Here is a 23678-nt window from a genome sequence, read left to right on the forward strand (position 1 = left end):
TTCTGGATCAAATTGGTTTAACTGCATTCAGGACATTCCTTGTATGCATGTTAAAGAGTAACTGCCGCTTTTTTTTTTTTTTTTTAGCATTGTTACATAGCAAACGGTGCCACTATTCGTACTTAATAAAGCTTGTCAGCTTTATCAGAAAGGGATGCACTAAATGTTATAGAAGATATTATTGCAATCCTGTTAACTTACATCTTCGCATTTATTCCCAAATTCCCTGAAGCAAGTGCCCCGGCATAGGGGATTAAAACAGATCTGAAAGTTCCTGCAAGTTCCTAGACTTCCTTGCAATTCCAGTGGGCTTTGCTGCTGTGGCTTTCCAGGAGCAGCTAAACCTAAAATATTCCTGACAGATGTGAAATGAAGTGGATCTTGAAACCTGTTACACTCAGAGGTATGCTCTCCATAAGGTACTCTACAGTAGAGCTTAATTGTGCAAATTTTTCATCTTTTCTGGATGAAAAGATCTTTTCTGTATATCTTCATCTGGATATGTATCTCTATGTATCCATCTACCTATCGATCTCTCTAGTTATCTATAGCTGTCTGTGTCTCCAACTTAAGTAACTTGCTTGCCTCTATCAGTGCAATGAATCATTCCTGCTGAATTGTAGGATGTCGCACTCACTGTGACCGACTCCAGGCTGCTGTGGGGTGAGGGCCCTTTTGCGATGGAGGGGATGCTGGTGATTTTTTTTTTTTCTTTTGAAGGTCATATTTTGTGCTAATATTTTTCTTTAAAATGTTTGCACTGCCTCCTTGTTTTAATATTTCTTACATTGCCTTTGTCATTTAACTGAAATAAATTCTGAACACTGGATTTGAGACCTAGCCTAGAAATAAAGTATCTCAATATATCTTTCAAGTTTGACAGCATGTTAACATTATGTTTTAAGTTTTGAATCCACTGTTTCCAGCCGATTTGAAAGCATCATTGTGTCTATCCTCTTGCTCTTCTTTTTCCCTAAACTTTGTGTATATTCCTGTCCTGTTTTGGAGGTCTCCAGCGCATTGATATTCTTGGTATGATGGCACTGGCTTTACTACTGAACAGTAGTTTGACTCTTTCCATGATCTTTTTACACCACTAATAGGCAGGTTTTTTTGCTTGAGACCTTTTATTTGACCTTTTATTTGCTGCTTATGTCCAGCTTTACATGCAACTGATTTTATTTATCACAAGAGTCCATCTATGTAATTTGTTGTATACTTTGAAGCAATTTATTTTTCTGATTGAAAAAACCCCTAACAGACTTATTGAAAGTTGTGTCAAATTGTACTTTCTGATTTTTCTTTCTATGAAAGGAAACTAGTTCTTGATTTCAATAGCTTGACTTTTGTTCAACACCATTCAGTCCCTTCATTTTCAGGATATCACAGGATACATAGTACAAGGTAATGCCCTTGAGTTTTACTTTTCCATGTCACACAGAAATTAATTGTGCCCTGAGGTTTTTCTTGACTGATCATTGTATTAGTATAACAAGAGCAGGATGTGTTTTTGGGGCTGCTGTCAGTTTTTTCTTTTCTACTTTGACACTCACTAACAAGGCTGGGCTTTTGGAAAAAAAAAAAAATAAAACTTTTAAACTGTACTTCAAGAACATCACTCCACAGAATTAGGTTTGCATCCTATCTGCTGCAAACAAGTTCATTTTGTGTGGTACATGGTACCATTTGGTTGCATGGAGGGGAAAAATTGTGCAAGAGATTGTTGAAACATATCAAGAATTGTCCATACTGCATGTGTAGACACTAGTCTTTTGTTTGCAAAGAAATAACAATGCATGACTCTTTATCAGGTTTGCCTTCCATTTTAATCACATGATCATTATTTTCAGTTTTGACAATAAGTTCATATGGGATTATGGATAAAAGTAGAAAGAATATATGTAAACATTTATATATATCTTTTGGTGCTTTTCCCAGTTTTAATTTAACAGAATATATTAGCTTGAAATAACTTTTTTTTTTTTTAAACACAGAGGCCCTGAGAAATTGAAATGTACTGACTAGCCTAAAGGACATGAGGAATCCTGTTTTTAATGAAATTCTGAATGAAAGTCCTACCTTTATAATTGAAAAAAATACATGTATGTTAATCTGAATGTGCTTTGATAAGGGGTAAAAAAACACCTCTAATTACCTATAGCTGTGGTATTTACATTCCAAAGAGGTACTCTAATTAATGGAAATCTAAATTTATGTCTCTAAGTGCTCTATTAAGAGTGCTAATTTGTTTAAAACTAGAGCATATTTTATTTTTCCACTAGACCGAGATGTCTGTCGTTAAACGCTAAGTGTAAACACTTTTGACATTTTAATCCTAAAAATAGAATCTCATCATTCATGTAGTGGTAACAAGTTAATATAAATTTAGAGGGAAAAGGTATGTTTGTGTGTGTATGTGTGATTGTAAGTTATTGCTATGGTGTTGCAGATAACATATGTTATACAGGAATCTATTTAATGTGAATACCATAGTGGGGATAGCAGTAGAGTAGAGCAAGGTAGTAATATATTCATGTTAACGCATCATTTTGGATTCTTCTCAGTCAGTTCTTCCTCAATATACATGAACTTCCAGCTTTAAAAACTCCAAACGGCAGTCATTTCTAGAAGAAGTAAGAAATTGTTTAATTCTCCTCAAACGTTTAAAAAAACATGCACTGCAGTTCAGTAGGATTCTCCTGTACTGAGAGAGGAAATAAGAGTATTTAATACAATTTATCGTGGATGAGCTATATGGCTTTTGTAAAGGAAGTTACGCACTACTGATAAGCAAGCTCTTTGAAGTCCATGCCTCACTTACTAAGCATATGGACCTAAGGCAGTTAGTATATTCTGCTTGGATTTTCAAAATGTAAGGTCCCTCCCCAAAGGAAAGTTATACTGGTTTGAGAGGGACAGTCTTCTAATTTGTAAGTCGTGAAAAGAATAAAACAAAGGAAAGGGGAAGAATAGTCAGTGGAGAGAAGTCACTGGAGGGTGTATGCTATGGTCTATCCTACTCAATATAGTTCTAAGTGATTGAGAGAAGGGAGTAAAAAGCGAGATGACGAAGTTGGTGACAATACTGTGTTAACTCTGAAGTGGTAAAAAAAGGTGACTGCAAGAAATTGGAGAAGGACCTTGTGATATTCACTGCATAGGCTGTGAGTGGAAAAGGAAAACTGAGTTTCGATAAATGAAGTAATACGCAAGGGGAAAATGATCATAAATTCACATATAATATGATGAGTTCTCAGCTTATCCTATAGATGAAGTCTTGGAATTCTGAACTATGAAAATATCACCTCCAATCTCAGTAATGTTCAAAAAATCAAATACAATGTTAGAAATTCTAAGATAAGCAATAGAGAACAAAGTAGAAAACCTCACTGTGTTATTGTATAAATCCATGACTGTCAAGTGAACTTTCAGTCCCACTGTTTCAAAAAGGTTCAGACAAACATATCAAGGTTGACCAAAGGTATAAAACATGATATAATATGTATGTATAGTCTGGGAGACATTTAAATAGACTAAATCTTTTTAGCCTGGAAAAGAGGTGACTGAAGGAGAACCTGATGGAGACAAGTTACTTACTCATCGATCAATGCAGGTTTCTCGACATTCTTTTTCTGTTTCAAATCTGTTGTTGGTACCATCACAGCCTCCGTACCAGAACTGGCCACAAGAATTGCCATTCTTGTCATAATACCATTTCACCACGTAGTCCCGACAATCCCCTGGTTTCAAAGGTTCCAAGCACCTTGGATCTGAAAGCGTATCAGTAAAAGTTAGCTTGGATTCTGGAGATAAGTTACATTATCCCAGAAGTGTCTCCTTCAGTAAGAGCAGCACCCTTTTTTTTTCTTTCTTGTAGTGCCTGTGAGTCTATATGCCTCTCTCAAATTGGTAGCCAAATTCCATTTCTATTAATGAGTTACCTGAACAGGCCTAAACAAATACAGGATCAGTTTGAAACGAGACTGCCTAAATCCTGATGCAAGAACCAAGCTGCTAGTTAATACCTAAGCGCTCAGTTGGTACGTAAGGATTGTTTGTCATCTATGTCTGAAAACATGGCTCTCGCTGTGTGTGATGTCTGCAGCCAGAGCACCCAGAAAAAAAAAGTGATAAAATCTAGTAACTGTACTGGGGGAGGGAGTGAGTTTTGCTTGGTTTTTTTTTGGTACAGACTTGCTACCTGATATCTGAGGACAGTATTTAGTACTTACCTTTTTGGGTTGTTGCTACCTGTGTTTGCCATACAGTTAGGTGGTGATTTTCAGTGGCAGTTACATTGAACAAAGGGTTGACAACTGGACTCTGAGGTCTGATTTCAGCTATGTCATAAAGCGGGGGAAATCTTGATTCTCTGTGAGCAGAGGTGGTTGCAGTGTGATCCTGAGCAGATGGCAGCGGCTCAGTATCTCTGGTCCGTGGTGGACTAAGCTGAAAAACGAGTCAAAATCTTATAACTTAAGATTCTGTCTGGGCTCAGATGCTAAGAGAAAAAATTGAATTACGTAGGAAACTTTTGCTAAATAACGTGTGAAAAACCACCATTAACAGCAGGTGGATTTGGACCTCCTTGGAATGACTATTCAGTATGTGACCATAATTTTCTGACACTGAGAACTGAAAGAAAAGTAATGCCTTCAATTTAGTCACTAGGCTGAATTTGTTCAACTGAAACAAAATTTCAGTCACCACTTAGACTTTCATTAAATAAAACAAAAAATGGAAGGAATTCTGGGGTAAATCAGTGCTTCTTAATATTTAGTACACTCACTGGGAATGATCTGACAACTTTAATCTGTCAAGAAATGGAAAGTGGCAGGCAAGAGGAACAGGGTACTCATTATTGACAGAAAAACACATGTATGTTATGCTCCTCCAAAGATCTTTTTAGATATGAAAGTACAGCAAAAATTTCCAAAATTTGTGTTACGGGAACCACATCATATTAATAAGATTGTCTCATAGATGTGTCCTTGCCTGTATAAAGCCAAGTGATAAATCACCCATTTTCCTGTTTCTAGCTAACTGCCAGTTGCTCATCATTAGAGTTTACCTTGATAGAAACATTAAGAAGCCAACCCTGCTCTCTAAATTAAGACTGTTACATAAAAAATCGCCTCTCTAGTGTTTTCATAGAATCATAGAATGGTTAGGGTTGGAAGGGACCTCAAAGATCATCTAGTTCCAACCCCCCTGCCATGGGCAGGGAAATCCTCCACTACACCAGGTTGCCCAAAGCCTCATCCAACCTGGCCTTGAACACCTCCAGGGATGGGGCATCCACAACTTCTCTGGGCAACCTGTTCCAGTACCTCACCACCCTCAATGCAAAGAATTTCTTTCTTATATCTAACCTAAATCTGCCCTCTTTCAGTTTAAATCCATTGCCTCTTGTCCTATCACTACACGCCCTTGTAAAAAGTCCCTCTCCAGCTTTCCTGTAGGCCCCCTTGAGGTACTGGTAATTTTAGTATATTCAAGAAGATTTGCAAGGATCTTGGTACTGTGTAGTACAAATGACTGCATTAGTCCCACACGTTGATTACTTACTGAGAACAGGGAGGAGTTTGATACTATTCAGTATCTTCCATTTACAGGCCACTACTGACACACTCAGTCAGTTTAAGAAAATTCTTCGGAGTCGTTGGGACTCTGAAAATTGAAGTCTAGGTGAAATGTAAATGTGCAGACAATTCATCTAATCTTTTCCATATTGCATTTCTTCTCCAAGTCTATAAAAGGGCTGTGTTTATTTCTGATAGTAATTCAACAGTTTTGAAGATTTAACTATAACCATGGCCAGCCAGAACCAAGTGTGTGAGCATCTAATCACTTAGAGCTAATCCTATCATCTGCGATCCTTATCACACTCTTTATAAAATCAGCTTCTATAAAGCCAGGTTTATATTTATTTTTCTTAATGATACAAAATGTCAGAATTGACCCTCAGTGTCACAAAGATCTGTCTGGTGGTATTACAGGCTCCAAACCTAAATCAATTACACCTACTGAGGGAGCACTTATTCAAAGAAATTACACTGAATTTTGAAAATGAACTATTTAATTGTGAATGATACTGCATAAACAATAATCCAAAGGATTAATATTGGCTAATCCACTGACTCCTCCACAGTGAGACAGTAATATTTAATTAGCTTCAATTTGTATTCAAGTCACTTAATATTTAAATACCAGTATCGTGGTACCCTATATCCATTCCATGCAGCTATAGAGGTTTATGCATCAAATATTTCAATAGTTTATTCAACAGGTTATAGGGGCAAGCAATGCTCAATTTTTATCATTGGCTATTTTTAGGTAAAGCAATAAAAACACCCTAGAGAGTTAGTGCTGATGTACTGTAAAGGTGACCAGTATCCTACTCTGATACTAAGACAGTGGCTAAAAAATACCAAAGACTTTATAAGGGAACTAAGGTGATAACACACCTGCAGAAATTATTTATCTATTGCATTAAAACTCCACCTGTCCTGTCTATCTGTGCAGCAGCACGGTGTTGGAGGGCAGAACCCCAATGCAGGGCAGGAAGAATTTAAAGCTGGAGAATGAAGAATAACATGAACGAGGAGTCCTAGAAGTACAGCCCAATGTGGAAGGCAAAACAATACTGAAGGCTTAATAACACCTGGAAAGTGCATGACTGCTACAAGAAGTATTGTACTAACAATCAGCTTGCACATAAATAAATGCCTCCATACTCAGTATCTGCCTCAGTGGAGGTGTATTGGTAAGATTTCTGACTCCTAAGATGAATAAGAACTACAAAAAATATGAGGACTGTTGGCATTTATTGCAACTAAGAAACAGTATCACATTTTTTATTCTGTAAGCTTCTGTTCTCAACAAATATGTTCACTAACTTTAAAAGTTTAGTTCAAATATTTTGGTCTAGCCAAATGACACATTATTTACATATTAAAAGATTGGTGAACAATGAAATAAAGAGTATTTGAATTCAAATAAAGACATACATTTTTAAAAAACATTTGATAACTTACTTCTTTACTTACTGGGTAACCAATTCCTTCTGTAGGGACCTTACGAATCTCTGAAGTAGTGATTTTAGGTAACTGGCTATTAGTACCTTCACCAGCAATTTCAGTTTCTGGACTTTGAGGCTGAGATACAAAATTATCTTTTCTGCTGTAGACTTCAGATACGTTCTCACAGATTTTTGTGATCAGTTTATTTTCAAGAACTGAAAAGATTAACAAAATGATGAGATTTATTAAGGGTAATCAAGAAAAATCATATTGATTCACCACAAGCTTTTAGTGCAGTATTAACCCTAAATGCTTAATGATAGTGACTTGTGAAAGACCATCTTCTAAAGTTATATCAAAATGCAAACGAGAAGTAATAAAGTAGTACACTCTGAATTATTTGATTTTAAGGCCCTTTGTTCTTCTAAGAAGAAACACATAGAAATACCAAGTCCACTTTTAAAGCAGAAGTCATAGCTCAACAGTGAAGGAATAAAAGAAAACAAAGTGAAGGAAAGAAAGTGTTTATGTTTAAGAATGAAAAATTAAAACTGGGTGACACATTCTACTTATTTGCACAAAAAAAATCAGTATCTGGGAATACTTTTATGTTGAATGCTGGAACCTGAGTCAAAGCCCTAAATTTAATCCCAGCTGGGACCAGAACCTTAGTTTGGACTCTTCTCACTGTTAAAGCCTGAAATCCAGACTTAACTCCATCCATAGGCTCAGCATAGCAAAATAAGTTTATGCTCAGGGAAAATGTACTTTATAGGGCTTATCTGCAGTCAGTCTAGATCAGTGTACTTTTATTTTTTCATGGGTCATTATAGGTTTCCTCTGGATTTTCGCCTGATTTCAGCTGTTGCCACAGGATTTTTTCAAGCCACAGTATGAAATATACAACATACTGCCAGACCCCATTCCCTTGTGTGTTGCTCCACCACTTTTCCCCAAGAATCAGGACAAAAGCGTAGGTATCCCTATCGCTTTCAGAAAAAAAAAAATCAAACAAGAGAGTGCTTGCAAGAGATGGTGGAGGGACTCCCAAGACTGACAAGAGCCATATGAAATAGGAAGAAAGAGATGTTGCATTCAAGGTGGAAAGAAATCTGTACCTCTCTGGAATGAAACCATGGCCAAGCAAAAAAGGACTGTGAGGGAAGGCTAAGGCAAGCTCTCACAAAAGAGGAGTGCCCCAAAGAAGGCCTTGGCTCAGAAAACTGATATTCATTGTGCTTTATTGTTTCTGCAAGAGGTAAAAATTTGGCAAAGGTTTCATTTGGCCAAAGAAGAAGAGAAACAGAAGAAAGAGCTGCACCCGAAAGAGAAATATAAGTGCCATTCAGGCCAAACTGCCTTATATGCATATTTCAAGTTTCCTCTTACTAAAATAGTTTCTTTTACCTGAAAGCGTCATGAAGTCATCTATCTGGTAAACATGTTCTTCATCGGGGTCTGTTGCAATGAGCTGCGTTTCTTTCAGAAAATCATTATAATGAAGATCAGTCCTTTGAAAAATCCCAATGACAAATATCTCAATATTCATAGCATGGGCCTCTCTTACTACGGTATCCAGTTGTACTTTATCACGATCATCCGCTTGTCCATCTGTTATTACAACAGCCACTTTTCTGACTGCCGGGCGTGCTGCCTGAAATAGCTTAATGGCTGCTTGGATAGCAGAGGCCGTGTACGTGCCTTCTCCTAAGTAGGGCATTTTATCAACATCTGATTTCAGGTTTTCTTTGGTTGTGTATTGCTTCAGAGAAGACACCAACTCCACTTCACGGCTGAAGTTGATAACGCCAAAGCGGGTTGTAGCATGGTTGGCTGCTACCTTGTCAATGACTGTTTTCATAAAAGTTTTGATGATTTTGAAGTTTTCCGGTCCAACGCTTTCTGAACTGTCAATGACAAATACTAGTTCCAGTGGTGTTACTCTACATCTGATACCACAACCTAGAAGAAAAACCGTTTAAGACATTTTATGAGAAACCGCCTCCATAAAAACAAAGTGAACTCATATATCAGATTTACAGCCAGTTAAAGCTCAATTAATGAATTAATTTATAGTTACTGATACTGATAAACAGAAACAGAACTGGATCAAATTGCTTCCACTATAGCTCTGGCAACATAGTGAGCATCATTTTCGCATCAATGGTATCCTTACACACGAACATGCACAGGGCAAATCCATTCAGTCAATATAAATTCACTGTGTTTTAATAGAACTATTTTTTTTTCCATACTGGAATGCTTACCACATATTTCATTGATAAGTCTGATAACTTCTTCTCTCTGAAAAAGAGTATTAATTAATTTTCTGTGTGTTGTAGTTTTAGAAATGCTGAAATCTAATTATTTATTTGCAAAAATGAAGGCAATGCAACACCTCATAAACAACCTTGTGTAACATCACATAACCTCTAAATATTTTCCCAAAATAAACTCTTATCTTTTAAATTAATTCATGTATATACTTACTGAAAGACCAGGTTCTCCTTTTTTTCCCCAACTTCCCTGAAAATGTGTAGAGTGAGATAATTAACAAAAGCCAAATTTATCTAATTTCTGTTGTGTAAAATTAAGTAATATGAAAATGTGTTTTACCTTTGGTCCTGGAGGTCCTGGATCTCCAATCTCTCCTTTGGCACCTTTGCTCCCTGGATCACCTTTATCTCCATAGTCTCCCTAATTTAAAACAACTATATTAAACACAGTCAGTAAATCCAGTTTTGTTGATAGTCAGAGCTGGAGTTATGGTTCAATGAGCTTTTAAGTTAAATTTTCTGACTTTTTGTGTGTGTGTGTGTGTGGCTAGTTTATCTTGTATGTATTATGAAGAGAACATCTGAAAGCAAACTTTCAGAGAAAGCAAGATGGGCAGTAAAAACATCTTTAAGAAATGTCTATGAAAAATTACCTTAATTCAGGAGTGAGGGGTAAAGACATCTTTATGCAAATGTCAAGAATATGTAATTTTCTACTCTTTGATTTTCGTGAACTCTAAAACAATGTTCATACTGAATCTATGTTAATTCAGACCTATGGAGAGACATAACTGCCTCTGATCAGTCAACGTACTGAAACTCACACCAGCTTTGTACAGAACCCACAGAAAAACTGGCAGCTTGTGAAGTACAGAGGAAAAGGCATGCTTGGGCTGTTATATCCATTGGAAAATACGTAGTTTCACATTTAGAAGTAATTCTGCACTTTTTTCCTCAAGTGACTAGGCATTTTGATATCCAAAACGAGAAAGGGTTCAACACTGTGGTATTTCAAGAGACAGTTTTCATATAATGCAGGTATGAACATACTATCAAAAGATTCAGGTTCTAAATTAGATGTTGCTTCAAGAAGAGACTGTGCAGGACAGTTTTTTACTTCTCTCTGGTAGTTACTGGCCACCTTACATTTCACTTGAAACTTCAAAGCTTAGAAATTTATCTAGATTACTGTCTATTTTAGTATTATTCCTTATTATTACCCAGCCAATGGAATCACATAGATACCACCTGTGTTACAGTGTTTGCCATGATCATTGTTATCAATTTTAAGAAACCCTTTTGACTCTCTCAGTCTAATTCTGATCTTATTCAAACTGGTATATTATATAAAATATATATTCAACCTGAAAATTGTACAGCTGGCCCAGGTATATGCTGTGAATTAAAGGTGGTGTACTGCATCATGCATTTACATCAACGCTCACTCTGCCTGGGCACACTGTTCTCACTTGTGTATGCACATAGTTGGTCTGCACATCCACATTGACTATCAGCCCTGGTTTCCTTCGGCTAGCCTGCTCCCATCAGAAGCTGCACATCTGAGAATCACTAAGAAATAGCCAAAGTATTTAAATTCTCTTTGCGCAAAATTTGCTAAATGAAATAAGTATGTGTAAAAAATTCTTAGAATTTTTATACCAACCAGGAAAGTGTTCAGTAAGGACAGATTCAAGCTTGGGCTCCAATCATTGTAAAAAAAAAAAATGAGTCAAATAAAATAAAGCTGTTAAAAGACATTAGTTAAAAAGAAATTTTTTTTCAAAGTCTGGTAAATAAAAGGATGTTTTATAATATCTGAAAAATATCTAAGATAACTGAATACATAATTCGACTAATATTATTCTCCTGCTAACGGGTATGACCTCATTCTAGATCCTACTTCAGAGCCCAGTCTCCAATGACAATTAGGATTTTCACAGACTCCAAAGCTGACGATAAGTAATAAACACTTACTTACCTTGTTAGCAATATGAGGCAATGTCTTTGCCTTTTATTTATCTTCAAAGACCTATCACACCAAATAATCATTAAAGGAAGAAAAAATTACCTTTTTTTCCTTATTGCAAACCTAGGGTTTACCTTTGGTCCAGGAAGGCCAATTCCTATTGATCCCTTTGGTCCAACAAAACCTTGATTTCCTTTTTCTCCCTGAATAGAATATGGAAAGTAAGTTTAACAGAAAATTAAAGTAAAATCTGTGCTTTATAACATTCCACATCATAGAGAAAGACAAATATTTGTATTATGCAATGAAGCACATAATTTGCAACACCAAAGTGGTCTGAAGCTGGAGAAATAAGCAATTGGGTATGATGCAGAACACACACAAAGCCTTTATAAAGTATATAATGAAGAAGTTATTCCTGAATAATTAAATGAAATATTGTCATTTCACTGAAACAGATGAAAGACAAAAGTAACCTCATGGAGGCTCAGTTATTCTTCAAGTCTACAAGCAGTAAAACGAGGTCCAACACAAGGTTTTTCTAGAAATACACATCCAGAATCTCTGCAAGGTTGACTTAGTTTTTCTGAACTTAAATAAATAAAAAGACATCTCTGCTTTCCCACAATGTGGAAAGCAGAACACCTTTCTGCTGATACTTCAAAAGCCAGTAGCAGTCCAGCTACAAAATTGAAATTTGTTTATAATGACTGTTATAAATGCCCTGCTGCATGCACACAGCATATATACAGCATGCACACACACTTGAAAGTATGTTCCTGCTAGCAGTGCGGGCTTACAACAAGTTATAAAACACAGCTGTTACCAAATACGTACAGAAAATCCTTCACAGCGTCTGGCTTCCAAAAACTTTCCTGCTTTACTTAACAGGGTAACAGAAATATTTTTTTTTCAGATCAACTGCTGTATACATTTTAAACACAGCTAGAGGTGATTATATTCCCCGGTACATAAATTTATTTTCTGGAAAAGAAACAGTGATGCACCAAATTACATAGTTGTTTCACTAGGAAGAAAAACAAAAGGAATTTCCTGCAAATAGGAAACATTCCTAAGGCAATGGGATGCAAAAGGCAATTTATTATGCACTGTTGTAGGAATGCACAGCGACTATTTAATCTAATTTACTTTAAGTCACTTTTTAGCAGGATTGTGCTTCCTGGGTCTTTCATGTAGGTTATTAATCCAAATGGCTTTTAAACATAGTGAAACAGTATGCCAGCTTGTTTCCGTGCTTGCTGTCCAGCACTGGGACTGACTATCCGTCCTGCCTAGGTCATCACGTAGCTTCCTGATTAACACCTTTGCAGATCTGCAGAGCATGTACATATGAATCACAATCAGGATATGCTGTGTATTCCAGTGATCCTTCACTAATAATAAATGTCAGATCCGACAAAACTATAGATTCATTGCTGCCATTTGTTACAGCCCATCTGACATTTTTAGGATAGTGTTCAGGCAATGAAAACTGAATGAAATCTACTGTTCTAAAAAAAATTCATACCTGTACAGCTGACATTTCTCACAGGCAGACATGCAAGTTTTATTCTTTAAAATGTCAACTGCAGAACGAAATCCTGCTTTCTCTACTTGTGCAATCAACCAACATTAAGAAGGATTTATCATAGATACCATAACTGAACATTTAGTAAAACCCAAGTATGCTGTAGTAATTTAAAAATATTTATTGCTTTGCCAGTTCAATCCATGTACATAATTAAATTCAAACTCGACCATCAGTCTTACCCTAAAAAACAAAGTGGCATGCATGTAAAATGCAGACCCTCGGATCCTTAACCCTAATATCTTGCTAGATTACAGATCAATAAGCAGAATTCTATGTAAAAATGTCATTCTATGAAGTGAGTGCAGATCTGAGAATGTCTAGACTGTGGTTTTGAAAGGAAACCAAGCATAAAAAAAGAAGACCTGTGAATATAGCTATCAACATAAAGTTACTCGAAAACCATCTAATTTTTGACATTCCGTTCTTACCATACACAGACTGAGCTCTATGTATATATATATAAAAATACTTGGAGTGATATTGATAGTTCAAATGCAGGAGTATCGTAGATTTAAGCTGATGAAGAGTGCCCAAAGAGAATGAAGCTTGGTATAGCTGTGAAAAGAAGGACAAGAGAGACAGATAGAAGCTCAACAAGCATCAATGTATGGAGGAAACAGGTACTATAAGAGCAAGACGGTTGCCAAAGTTGTTCATAAAAAAGTCATTCCTAAGAATTATATAAAAATAATTTTAAAAAGCGATTGTTAAGGGAAAAAAATTTAAACGACAAGACTGTACCTACACAACTCGTAGAATGCTATACAAACAATACCAGCTGAGTTTGATCCACTACATTGTTACAGTTTTGATTTCAAACCCAAAGACAAAGATCTTGCACAGCCAGAGCACATTTTACTTTCCCACATCCCTAAATTCCACATCCTTACATTACAAATATGCCTTTGTCGGACAGTGTGTGTCAGTGGACCATGTTTCATAGATTCATAGATTTCTAGGTTGGAAAAGACCTTAGAGATCATCCAGTCCAACCATCCCTAATCCCCATTAAACCATATCCCTAAGTAGTTCATCCACCCTATTCTTAAACACATCCAGGGATGGGGACTCAACCACCTCCCTGGGCAGCCTATTCCAGTGGCTGACAACCCTTTCAGAGAAAAAATACTTTCTAACATCCAACCTGAATTACCCCTGACTAAGCTTATATCCATTTCCTCTTGTTCTATCACCCATCACTAATGTAAAGAGCCCTTTCCCTACCTCCACCCCATCCCTTCTCAAGTATTTGTAGGCCGTAATCAGGTCTCCCCTCAGCCTCCTCTTCTCCAGGCTAAACAGCCCCAACTCCCTCAGCCGCTCCCCATAAGTTTTATTTTCCAGCCCCTTGACCAGTTTAGTCGCCCTTCTTTGGACTCGCTCCAGGAGCTCAATATCTCTCTTAAAGCGAGGGGCCCAAAACTGGACGCAATATTCCAGGTGCAGCCTCACCAGTGCCGAGTACAGGGGCAGGATCACTTCCCTGTTCCTGCTGGTTACACTATTCTTGATATATGCCAGTATCCCATTGGCCTGGGCAAAATGTTCTTCCAATGGAATTCCAATGTTCTTCCATTGGACACCTTCTGTGATGAAACTGAGTTCTCCACATTTTTAAAATATGCTTTAGATATTTATTCATAGCAGTGCCAACAGAACATCCAAAACTCGTATCTATATAGAGATAGATAGATAGATAGATAGATAGATAGATAGATAGATAGATAGATAGATAGATGGATGGATATCATAGAATCGTAGAATCATAGAATGGCATAGGCTGGAAGGGACCTCAGAGATCATCTAATCCAACCTCCCTGTCATGGGCAGGGACGCCTCTCAACTAGACCAGGCTACTCAAGGCTCTGTCCAACCTGGCCTTGAACATCTCCAGGGAGGGGGCATCCACAACTTCTCTGGGCAATTTATTCCAAAGTCTTACCACCCTCGGACTGAAGAATTTCTTCCTAAGATCTAATCTATATCTGTTCTCCTTCAACTTAAACCCATTTCCCCTTGTCCTATCAGTGGACACTCTTGTAAAAAGTCCCTCCCCAGCCTTCCTGTAAGTTCCCTTCAGGTATTGGAAGGCAGCTATTAGGTCCCTCCAAAGTCGTCTCTTTTCAGGGCTGAACAACCCCAGCTCCTGTAACTTGTCCTCATAGCAGAGGTGCTCCAGCCCCTGGATCATCTTTGTGGCCCTCCTCTGAACACGCTCCAACAAATCTATGTCTCTCTTATGGTGGGGACACCAGAACTGGACACAGTATTCGAGGTGGGGTCTCACAAGAGCAGAGTAGAGGGGGAGAATCACCTTTCTCGACCTGCTGACCATGCTTCTCTTGATACATCCCAGGATGCGGTTGGCCTTCTGGGCTGCATGAGTGCACTGCCGGCTCATGTTGAGCTTCTCATCTATAAACACCCCCACCCAAATGTGTATATGTACACATTGAGCATATTTTGACTAACCTTTATCTTTTTTTCATGAACAGAAACAAATATTAAATAATCTGTATATTTTTTCATGTATCTTCAGATGCATTTGATTGCTGAAACATTTCTGTTCAGAATGGCGATCGCACTTTTGTAAAAAAACCTCACATATCCATAGAGTTAACAAAGATATATACCAAGTATTAGATTCTGGAAACACATTAGAAATGCCTATTAAAGCCAGGCAGGAAATAGGTTTTCTGTACCATAAAGCTGCACAGGGATGGCAGAAATTCTTCCATTTTCCACAAGAATAGAGCAAAGAGCCTTCATAGATTCAGCAAATAGAGGAAGAAGAGAAAAGAATTTCCTTATGCCCTCACTTAAAAATACATAATAGCTTTGTGGTTACTGATAACAATATAGAAGAAAAGGCAAACAGATTGAGATCAAAGGTCTAGACAGTCATGACTAACTGTGTAGAGATCTCTGCCTAGGAAAAATCTGAGATGAGATAAACCAGAATCTCTTAAAGAAAGTTATACAATAAGGAGAAAAGAACAAACACAGTAAAGTATGTTTTTATGCTATAAAACATCTCACAGTGAAAAAGGAAGGGCTCTCTGCAGTATAAAACAAGGAAATGATTGAACATGAATGTAAAAATAGAACACATTGAAGCTGGAATCAGAGCAAGTACTGATCAAAACAAATTCAGAAGGAATCAGTGCTTTTCTGCTAAAGCTTGTATGAAGTAACTCCACGCTGAACCAAAGAAAGGTTCTCCTCTGAAATGTTTTGCCAACAGGGTACATTTTAATGATTTTGTTTGTTTCTTTCAACATGTCACTGTTTTCCAGTGAAAACCTATTTTGTCAATTAATTCCCTGGTGGTTTTAGCGTCTACAGCCAAACACAGTATAGAGAGGCATCTTTCCTAATGCAACTAAAACAGTGCCTCTCTTACTGAATCACTGGTGGTTTGATAACCTAGAGTTGGAGAGCTGAGCATAATCCTCCTGATCCAGGAAAATATTCAATCATATGCTCAACTTTAAGCACAATGATTTAAGAGAAATAGGAGAAACTTGGGTTGTTCTCCACTAGAGCCTCCAGTTTTATTAATTTTCTTCCAGACGTGTACAAGACAATTTATTAACTTTGAATATTCAGAATATGTTACTATGTTTGTGTTTCTTCTTATAAGGAGAGAAATCATTATGGTTGGAACTGAGTGAACAAAAACCTGATGAGTATGTGGGAGACTGGCTAATTTCTTTTATATTCTTATATGTAACGTTTGACTGACTTTGACATGATAGATCTCTGTTACTGTCTTTTACAAGGGCATCCAGAGAAAGCCCTGGATGTTTTCTTTGGAGTGTCCTTTAAATCTAAGTAAATCAGTAAGATGTGGCAGATGTCAGACTTTTTTTTCAGGTTAAAAATATTTGTAATGACAAGAATAATAGGAGAGCAATCGGGTGCCACCAATATTGAAAACTCAACAGTAAAGTAAATACGACATACCTTAGGAACAAGAAACTTAAATATACAATTAATATTTGCAGGAGTTCACTGACTCAGTGGCAGAGGAAAAACAGATAATGGATCTCTTTAAGAGACAGTTTTGAGAAGAAACTGGACAGATACCGCATTAAACTGGATTACCTTGCTTCCTTGTATGCTGTCGCCTTGGGGGCCACGTAGACCAGGCAAGCCTCTCTGTCCCATAATACCCTATAACAGTCAGTGGGGCAAAAAAAGAAGAATTTGGAGGTAAACTCTTATTCCTGGCAACAGGAAGTAATCTCAAATTCACTGCAAGCAAAAAGTAAAACCATGTCAAAGACTCTACTTCTGATTCTTCTTTGGTTTATGGCGTCTCACTGTGGGCCTTAGTAATTATCCTTGGCAAATTCCCAGGAAAGCAAAGGAACAATTAAGCTGAAAATAATTAAAGAATAAAATTTGCCCACGACACAGTGTGATACTTTCCCTGTTTTTTCCTACGTAGAAACCAACAGAAACCATCTTTACAGAACAGCTTTGCGCAATGGTTGCACACAAGGGAGGCACAGCAGTAGAGGCACAAAGGACTGGAGCAATAAAACCCAGCGTGAGTAAATCTGCCAGGCGTGTTAGCTAGTTCTTGTGCACCATGTCTGTATGCCAAGCCCCTGCGGTGCCACAGGCTTTGGGAGCACCAGTCATTCAGAAAATCATACGTGGGAGGGGAAGAGAGAAAAGCCAAAGTAGCACCTGCTGATTTGTGTCCATACAGTCAAAGCCAGGTAAAACTCTTGTGCTTCAGAGGCAGGCTAATCCAACATTTCAAAGTGACAAAGCGAAGCATATTCCTTTGATTGCATCGAAATTGAATGTTTGGTGTTTGGTTTTCCTTTTTTTTTTAGAAAAAAAAAAGCTTTTGAAATTTGACCAAGCTTCACAAAACTTTCTGTAGAGTTCAGGTTGGATTTTTGATTACTGTCTTACCATAAACAATCATCGTGCTCCAATACAGTGAATGGAATTCATTCAGTGGTATGTAAATTACCTACATTCTGCATATGTTGACTGTTTAGGCAGAAATACGTCGAAACTCGATCATCATTAAATAGAAATATATAGTTCTAAATATTTAACTTGCAGATGTTAGTGATGTTTGAAAAGTCATTATTCTCATCTGTGTAGACAGAAAACTTGCCATAAACTTTGACATAATCTCTTGTGAAAAATACTGTTACTCTAAACATTTATAATCAGGGATTCACACAAAATGTTATGCTAAATAGCTTAGCTTAGGAACTAGAGGCTACAAGCAGGTCCTCACCTTTGAAAACAAAATATTCTTTCCCACAGAGAACACATTTTTCATTCTCAAAGGCTTTGTAGAAGCAGCACATGGTGTCACACATTTGTAGGATTCTGACACTCAGTCCAAACTTAATTTTTAAACAGACTGCATCTGGATGATTTACCAAGGTATTGAAATTGCTGCAGCTTTCAGAAAGCAAGGCAAAGTCAGACATACATTGTGAGAAAATATTAATACACTGTCGCTCGTTGCATTTGTGTAACAGGTTGGTAATAGCAAAGTTTCTCCATTCAAATACTAGTTTATTCAAAATGTCAGTGGAGACTTCTGTTAAGGAAATCACAGAAAAAGTTACAAAGGCATATCTATTTTAAGTTAAAGTGGAGAAATATACACAATGTTTCTCCTCATTGCCTTTGTAAAAATAATTGATGGATGCATCTATAAAAAACAACAACAGGCATGCATTGAATTTCTTATCAGTTGCAATTGCAAATGCAATTTTCATCCAGTTAGTATTCCTTCCTAATCTGGTTGGTAGAAGTGCATGGTCAGTGCCCATGTTTTTATGCTTAATTTCTCCTGCAGTTGTGCCAATGTAAATCAAGAACTGATGAAGATATTTTGGTGTCTGAGAGATCAGAGTCTGGCAGCCAGCATCACAAAAGAGCACAAAAGCTTCACCATGGCATCACACCAACCTTGGGACCAATGATTCCAATTCCGCGTGGCCCTGGGGGCCCAGGATAGCCTCTTATTCCACGGTCTCCCTGAAATTAGTCACAGAAATGTCAGTAATTTATCACCTATTAACTGTTACATCTTTCATCCACTTATGAAGCAGTCAATCAAACTACTGAGTTTAAAACCCAAAACAAACGTTACACATATAAACAGTTGCTTTATAGATATATATAAAAAATGCTTCCACATTATTTAAGCTCTAGGTGAAGAACATTATTCCCCAGGCAAAGGTCCACGTGATCGAAATCACCTACAGAATTAGGACTCTACTTTGCAAACTCATCAGCTACAGAAGAAAAAGAAAAAAGCAAACTTATCTGAAACGCCACTAGTTTTCCATCGCATTCTGCAGGGGCTTACCAAGATGGACAGGGACCTTACAAGTGGGACACAACAGTGATCATGCCCTTTACTGATACTATGCTTCTGAAACTAGAGCCATTTAATTTCCAGAACTGTCAAACTAATGTGTTTATGAAAACTAAATTAATTTTAACAGCATTGACATAGAAGAACAAAAAGAACAGCCCTTTCTTTGTGTGCTTAAAAAGCCTAAATGCATATATGTTTAGCTTGATTTCTTAAGAAAATGAGGCTTAAGTGACACACTGCCTGCATTTCTGCTTGTCTGTGTTAGTCCTCTTTTTTTCTCCCACTACATTTTGAATTCATCAGTTGATTTCAGCCAAATTCATCAGAAATGTAGAGGCCTTGAGCATATTCGTTTTCATCAGTTTTGGTGATAACTGGATGCTGGGTAAAGGACAGAGATTCATTTTATGCTTTTATTGGGGAAAAAAACAGCAGAGGGGGCTCAGCCCTTAACCAGGAGGCAGACAGAAGGCAGCAGCCAGCTGGCCAGGGGGAACGAGGGGAATGCTGAGCCTGGTGCTGCCCCTCGTGCTGCAGACGAGCCCAGCGAAGGAGATGGGGGTCAGGGGACATTACTGGTAAGAGAAGGCATGGGGATATAAAAGGCAGTTTTGTTTTCCTCAGTCCATAATTGTACAAATGAGGGAATAGGCACACATTCAGCACATGATCACTAGAAAACTCCTATCAGTTTGAAAAGAAAAAAGAAATCTATAACTGATAAGTTATAGATGCAGAAAATTAAGAATCAGGTTTAGCAAATGTTCCTAAACCTATGCCTGTGCAGGCAGTGCAAAGAAAGAAATATTCTGATCAGCTATTGATCATCCAATATATTAACAACAGAGACAAGAATAAACTGTATTTCTTTACAAAATAAAAAAAAAAATAATTGCAAGAACTCTTCATTGTACTTATTTTTGCACTTGTACAAGCTGTAGAAACGGCTGTGCCTGCAGAGGGAGCATTCCAACTAGGAGAGGGGTGCAAACATGAATCACACAAATGACAGATGACACTTGAGTTGTGGTAGGTGAAAAGAAACAACGTATCAAACTGCTTAAAAAGGAAGGGAATGAAAGTACAGAATCTTTACTAACTTCTTTACTCCCTGGGAGGAATGTGTGCAGTTATTACGCCGACTGCTTTTAGGTAAAATAAATACTTGAGGTTCAATCTCTAGCGAGAGATCATTCTAATTTTTATATGTGGCTATGATACTCTCATGCTAAGTCACAACATATGTGCTATTTATGTAAATACATTAAGGCCCAAACTATGCTCAGGTCTGATGGATTTGGAGAGGTGAGAACTCTGAATCCAAAGGCTAAGGCTTAGATTGAATTCATAATGCTTTCCCTCTTGATGCAACATTTGGCTTCTGGATTTATTTTCAATTCCTCTTCCTTCCAAAGCACTGGAGATGGGCCGATTAGAGTCAGCACACAGGCATGGTACAAGGATGCTCTTAGCTTTAAGCTAGTGTGTCAAGCTGATTGGGTTAAACTAATTGCTATGTTCAGTCAGAAGAAAATTTCTCCCTCAGATTTGATCAGAGAGGGGAGTTTGTTGTCTTCATCTAGTCTGGTTTGGAAAAGGGAACTAAAGAGAGAGCTACTTTCTTTCGTAGTGGTGTTCTTCAGATGACCTGAGGCTTTTATATCACATCTTCCCTGCTAATGCAAAAAGCCAAGATATTGGCAATGCCCTTGAACTTTTTGCCCCTTTTTTTTTTTATAATTATAGCTATAAACTCTTTAAGATTAGAATCATAAGTACTTAAAGATTGCAGCACTTGGGTCTCGTACATTGTGCTAGGAAATGCCCCTCTTCAGTGGGATGAATGGTAGATATTCCTTTTAAAACATGCCTGGTTTCTCAGTTCCTCCTACAATGCATCTTCCTACAATTAGCTTGAGATCGTCATGTTACTAGGAAATACTGAGAGTCTAGGCAAACGTAGTCATCTTCCTGTTAGTACCATCTGTTATCAAAGGAACAATTATTGGTCCTCAATGTCCCCACAAAGCATAATACAACCTTAAGCTGTTTGTAAGAGAGCTCTTCATGAGCAAAAGCTGTGCTGAGCAGCCAAAGCTTTCCGTGGCCAAGCCTCCCTCTGAAACCTGCCAGAGCCAAGAGGTGGATGTACGGATAAGACTTTGCATGATAAATTTTTTTTAGGAGATCCTGGGCTGCTGTGGCCTGTGAAACAGCCTGTAAGTCACTGTGATGGAAGCTGAATGGGAGGTTATCAAACATGTAAATGATTCCTTATGGTCCAGTATCCAATATACCTACAACCTGCTCTTAGACCAGTCCTGACCAAAAAGAGCGTAAGGGTGACTTGAAGCCATTCGCCTCTTCCTCCCATGGGTAACACGTTCTTACACAGGGTCGTTGCAGGTGAAGGCCTGAATTTTAGTCCCACATGCTTAGTTAATACTAGATGTCTCACTGAAAAGCTCTTTTGTAGAGCTTCAGATAATCCTCAAAGTTTCTGTATTTCTTGGCTTAGAGAAAAAGACTTTTATTTCGCTTACGAACTGCGAAGTGGAGCAGTTATTTTTTCTAAGGTGTGACACTAAACTGTCCTCCAGGGAATTTATTTCAAGAAGGATTAGTACTGTTCTTTGATGAGGTCTAATTTATTTCCTGTATTGTGTTTGTAGACAAGTTTGTCACCATCAGCACAACAGTGAACTAGAAAAACACCACTGAAACAAGGAATAAAGAGCTGAGTCAAAATAGTGTAAAGTATGGGATTCCAATGTCTATTCCGTACCATTTGTTCAAGAAAATTCATTAAATGACCTAATGGTCACCCGAAAAACAAATCTTGGCTTCCAAATATATACACCTCATTTACTGTGACACATGCGTATCCGATACTGAAATATAACAACAGACACCACAATTCTGTCTTTAGCAAGAGCTAGTGGATGTAACAGTATTTGTAAGAAGAATATATTGAAAAAAAAAAAGACATTGCATCTCTACTTTCCACATTTTAGTGCAAACAGACAGGGCTCAAACTGCAAAAGTTATTTATATTGCAACTGGATCCAGCGCAAATGTCCATGCACGAGGGACTAGGCTAGGGGTTTTAATAATCCTTCTGCTACCCAGTTACTGAGAATGAAGCTTGCTTTATTTCTAGCGCTGGGCTCTGTAACCCATCTCCTAGTTGGCAACAGCGCTTTTAAATCAATTTTTTATTATATTCTGACATTATGTGCTTCTGTTTTAATGCTACAGAAAACAGGGTGCTGCCAGGATTGAATGCATTCCACATGTTCCAATTTTGTTTTCATGTGAATTTGACCTCTGATACATAAAATTCCTATCTAGCAGTGTGCACATATGTGAGCCATTTCTGAAAGTGGGGAGAACAGAGCTCTGATTCAGCTTAGTGGAACATTCCTATATAATGATACTCAAAGGAATTTCAAATTAACAAGTGTGTAAATTTATGAGTATCTTTTATCAAATAAATGTTCTTTTTTATATGCAGAGGTTGTTGCTGTTCTTCTTACATGTATTTTTTTTTTTATGTGGAAGGGATGAGAGGTAGCCAGTGCACTTACATTTTATTTGAAAAAACAGAAGATTGTCCATTTTATGACCTAAGTTCTGGAGGATTTCTTGCAATTCAAGTAAATTGTTTTTCCTTGTGGCACCTTTCCTACCAGGAAGTTATGTAGAGACTTCAAAACTTTACATAAGCAAACAGGAGCAAAAAATTAGAGAGGGAAAAGAGATGTTTATATACTTTGTTTTTTTTTCCAGTGTACTTCACAACATGTCTAGTGCAGATGCACAGAACTAAATCACAGATGTGACTATCTATGCAAATAATGCATGCATGCTTTGGTGCAGCACTGACACACTGCAAAAGCTGCAGCTGCTCGCCGTTGATAGAAGCAATATGCATTTTCCCCATAGGATTAATGCACCTATCTAGGTGCATCATAAAAAAGAAACTTACCTACTTTAAAGTAAAAAATACAAACTTGATTTTTATCAGATGTTTTTAACTCTTGACTTTTTTAAAATTTTCTGATACACTGTTAGATAAGCACTACTCTGAGCAGTCAGATTTGATGGGCAATTATCACACTGCAACACAATCAAACCTGTAGATTCACGCAAAACCTTTCATACAAAAATTGATGTGAGCATGATTTGCCCTAATTGTGTTGTGTTACTTGCAAAGATAGCTGCTTTATAGGGTTCTTTGTAACACAAGTCCTACTGGAACAAGATGCCACTGCTCCATAGCCCATGGATATGCTGCATTCTGAATCTACCCCATGACTGGCTACTATAAGTAGAACCCTCTGCTTGATAGGCAGTTTCTAACTCTACGTGTCTATCAACAAATAGTGCCACAGGCCCAACAGGAGTGGATTTGCAGCATGATGTTTACACTGTACGCAATGGGAGGAGACGT

At 37.5% G+C, this 23678-nt stretch overlaps 1 protein-coding gene across 1 annotated transcript in view; it reads right to left on the minus strand.

The window, feature by feature from the left end:
• Positions 1–3597: 3597 nt before the first annotated feature.
• Positions 3598–23678, minus strand: part of COL28A1 (collagen type XXVIII alpha 1 chain) — a 65078-nt gene continuing 44997 nt past the window's right edge. The window contains exons 25-34 of the mRNA XM_086614899.1: positions 18811–18879; positions 16963–17031; positions 11399–11467; positions 9639–9719; positions 9513–9548; positions 9290–9326; positions 8430–8984; positions 7050–7237; positions 4233–4449; positions 3598–3770 (exon numbers count right to left, since the gene is read on the minus strand). Coding sequence (XP_086471025.1) covers positions 3598–3770; positions 4233–4449; positions 7050–7237; positions 8430–8984; positions 9290–9326; positions 9513–9548; positions 9639–9719; positions 11399–11467; positions 16963–17031; positions 18811–18879 — 1494 coding nt within the window. The remainder of the gene's footprint in view (positions 3771–4232; positions 4450–7049; positions 7238–8429; positions 8985–9289; positions 9327–9512; positions 9549–9638; positions 9720–11398; positions 11468–16962; positions 17032–18810; positions 18880–23678) is intronic.

Source organism: Tauraco erythrolophus, chromosome 7 (assembly GCF_009769465.1).
Source record: "Tauraco erythrolophus isolate bTauEry1 chromosome 7, bTauEry1.pri, whole genome shotgun sequence".
NCBI lineage: Eukaryota > Metazoa > Chordata > Aves > Musophagiformes > Musophagidae > Tauraco > Tauraco erythrolophus.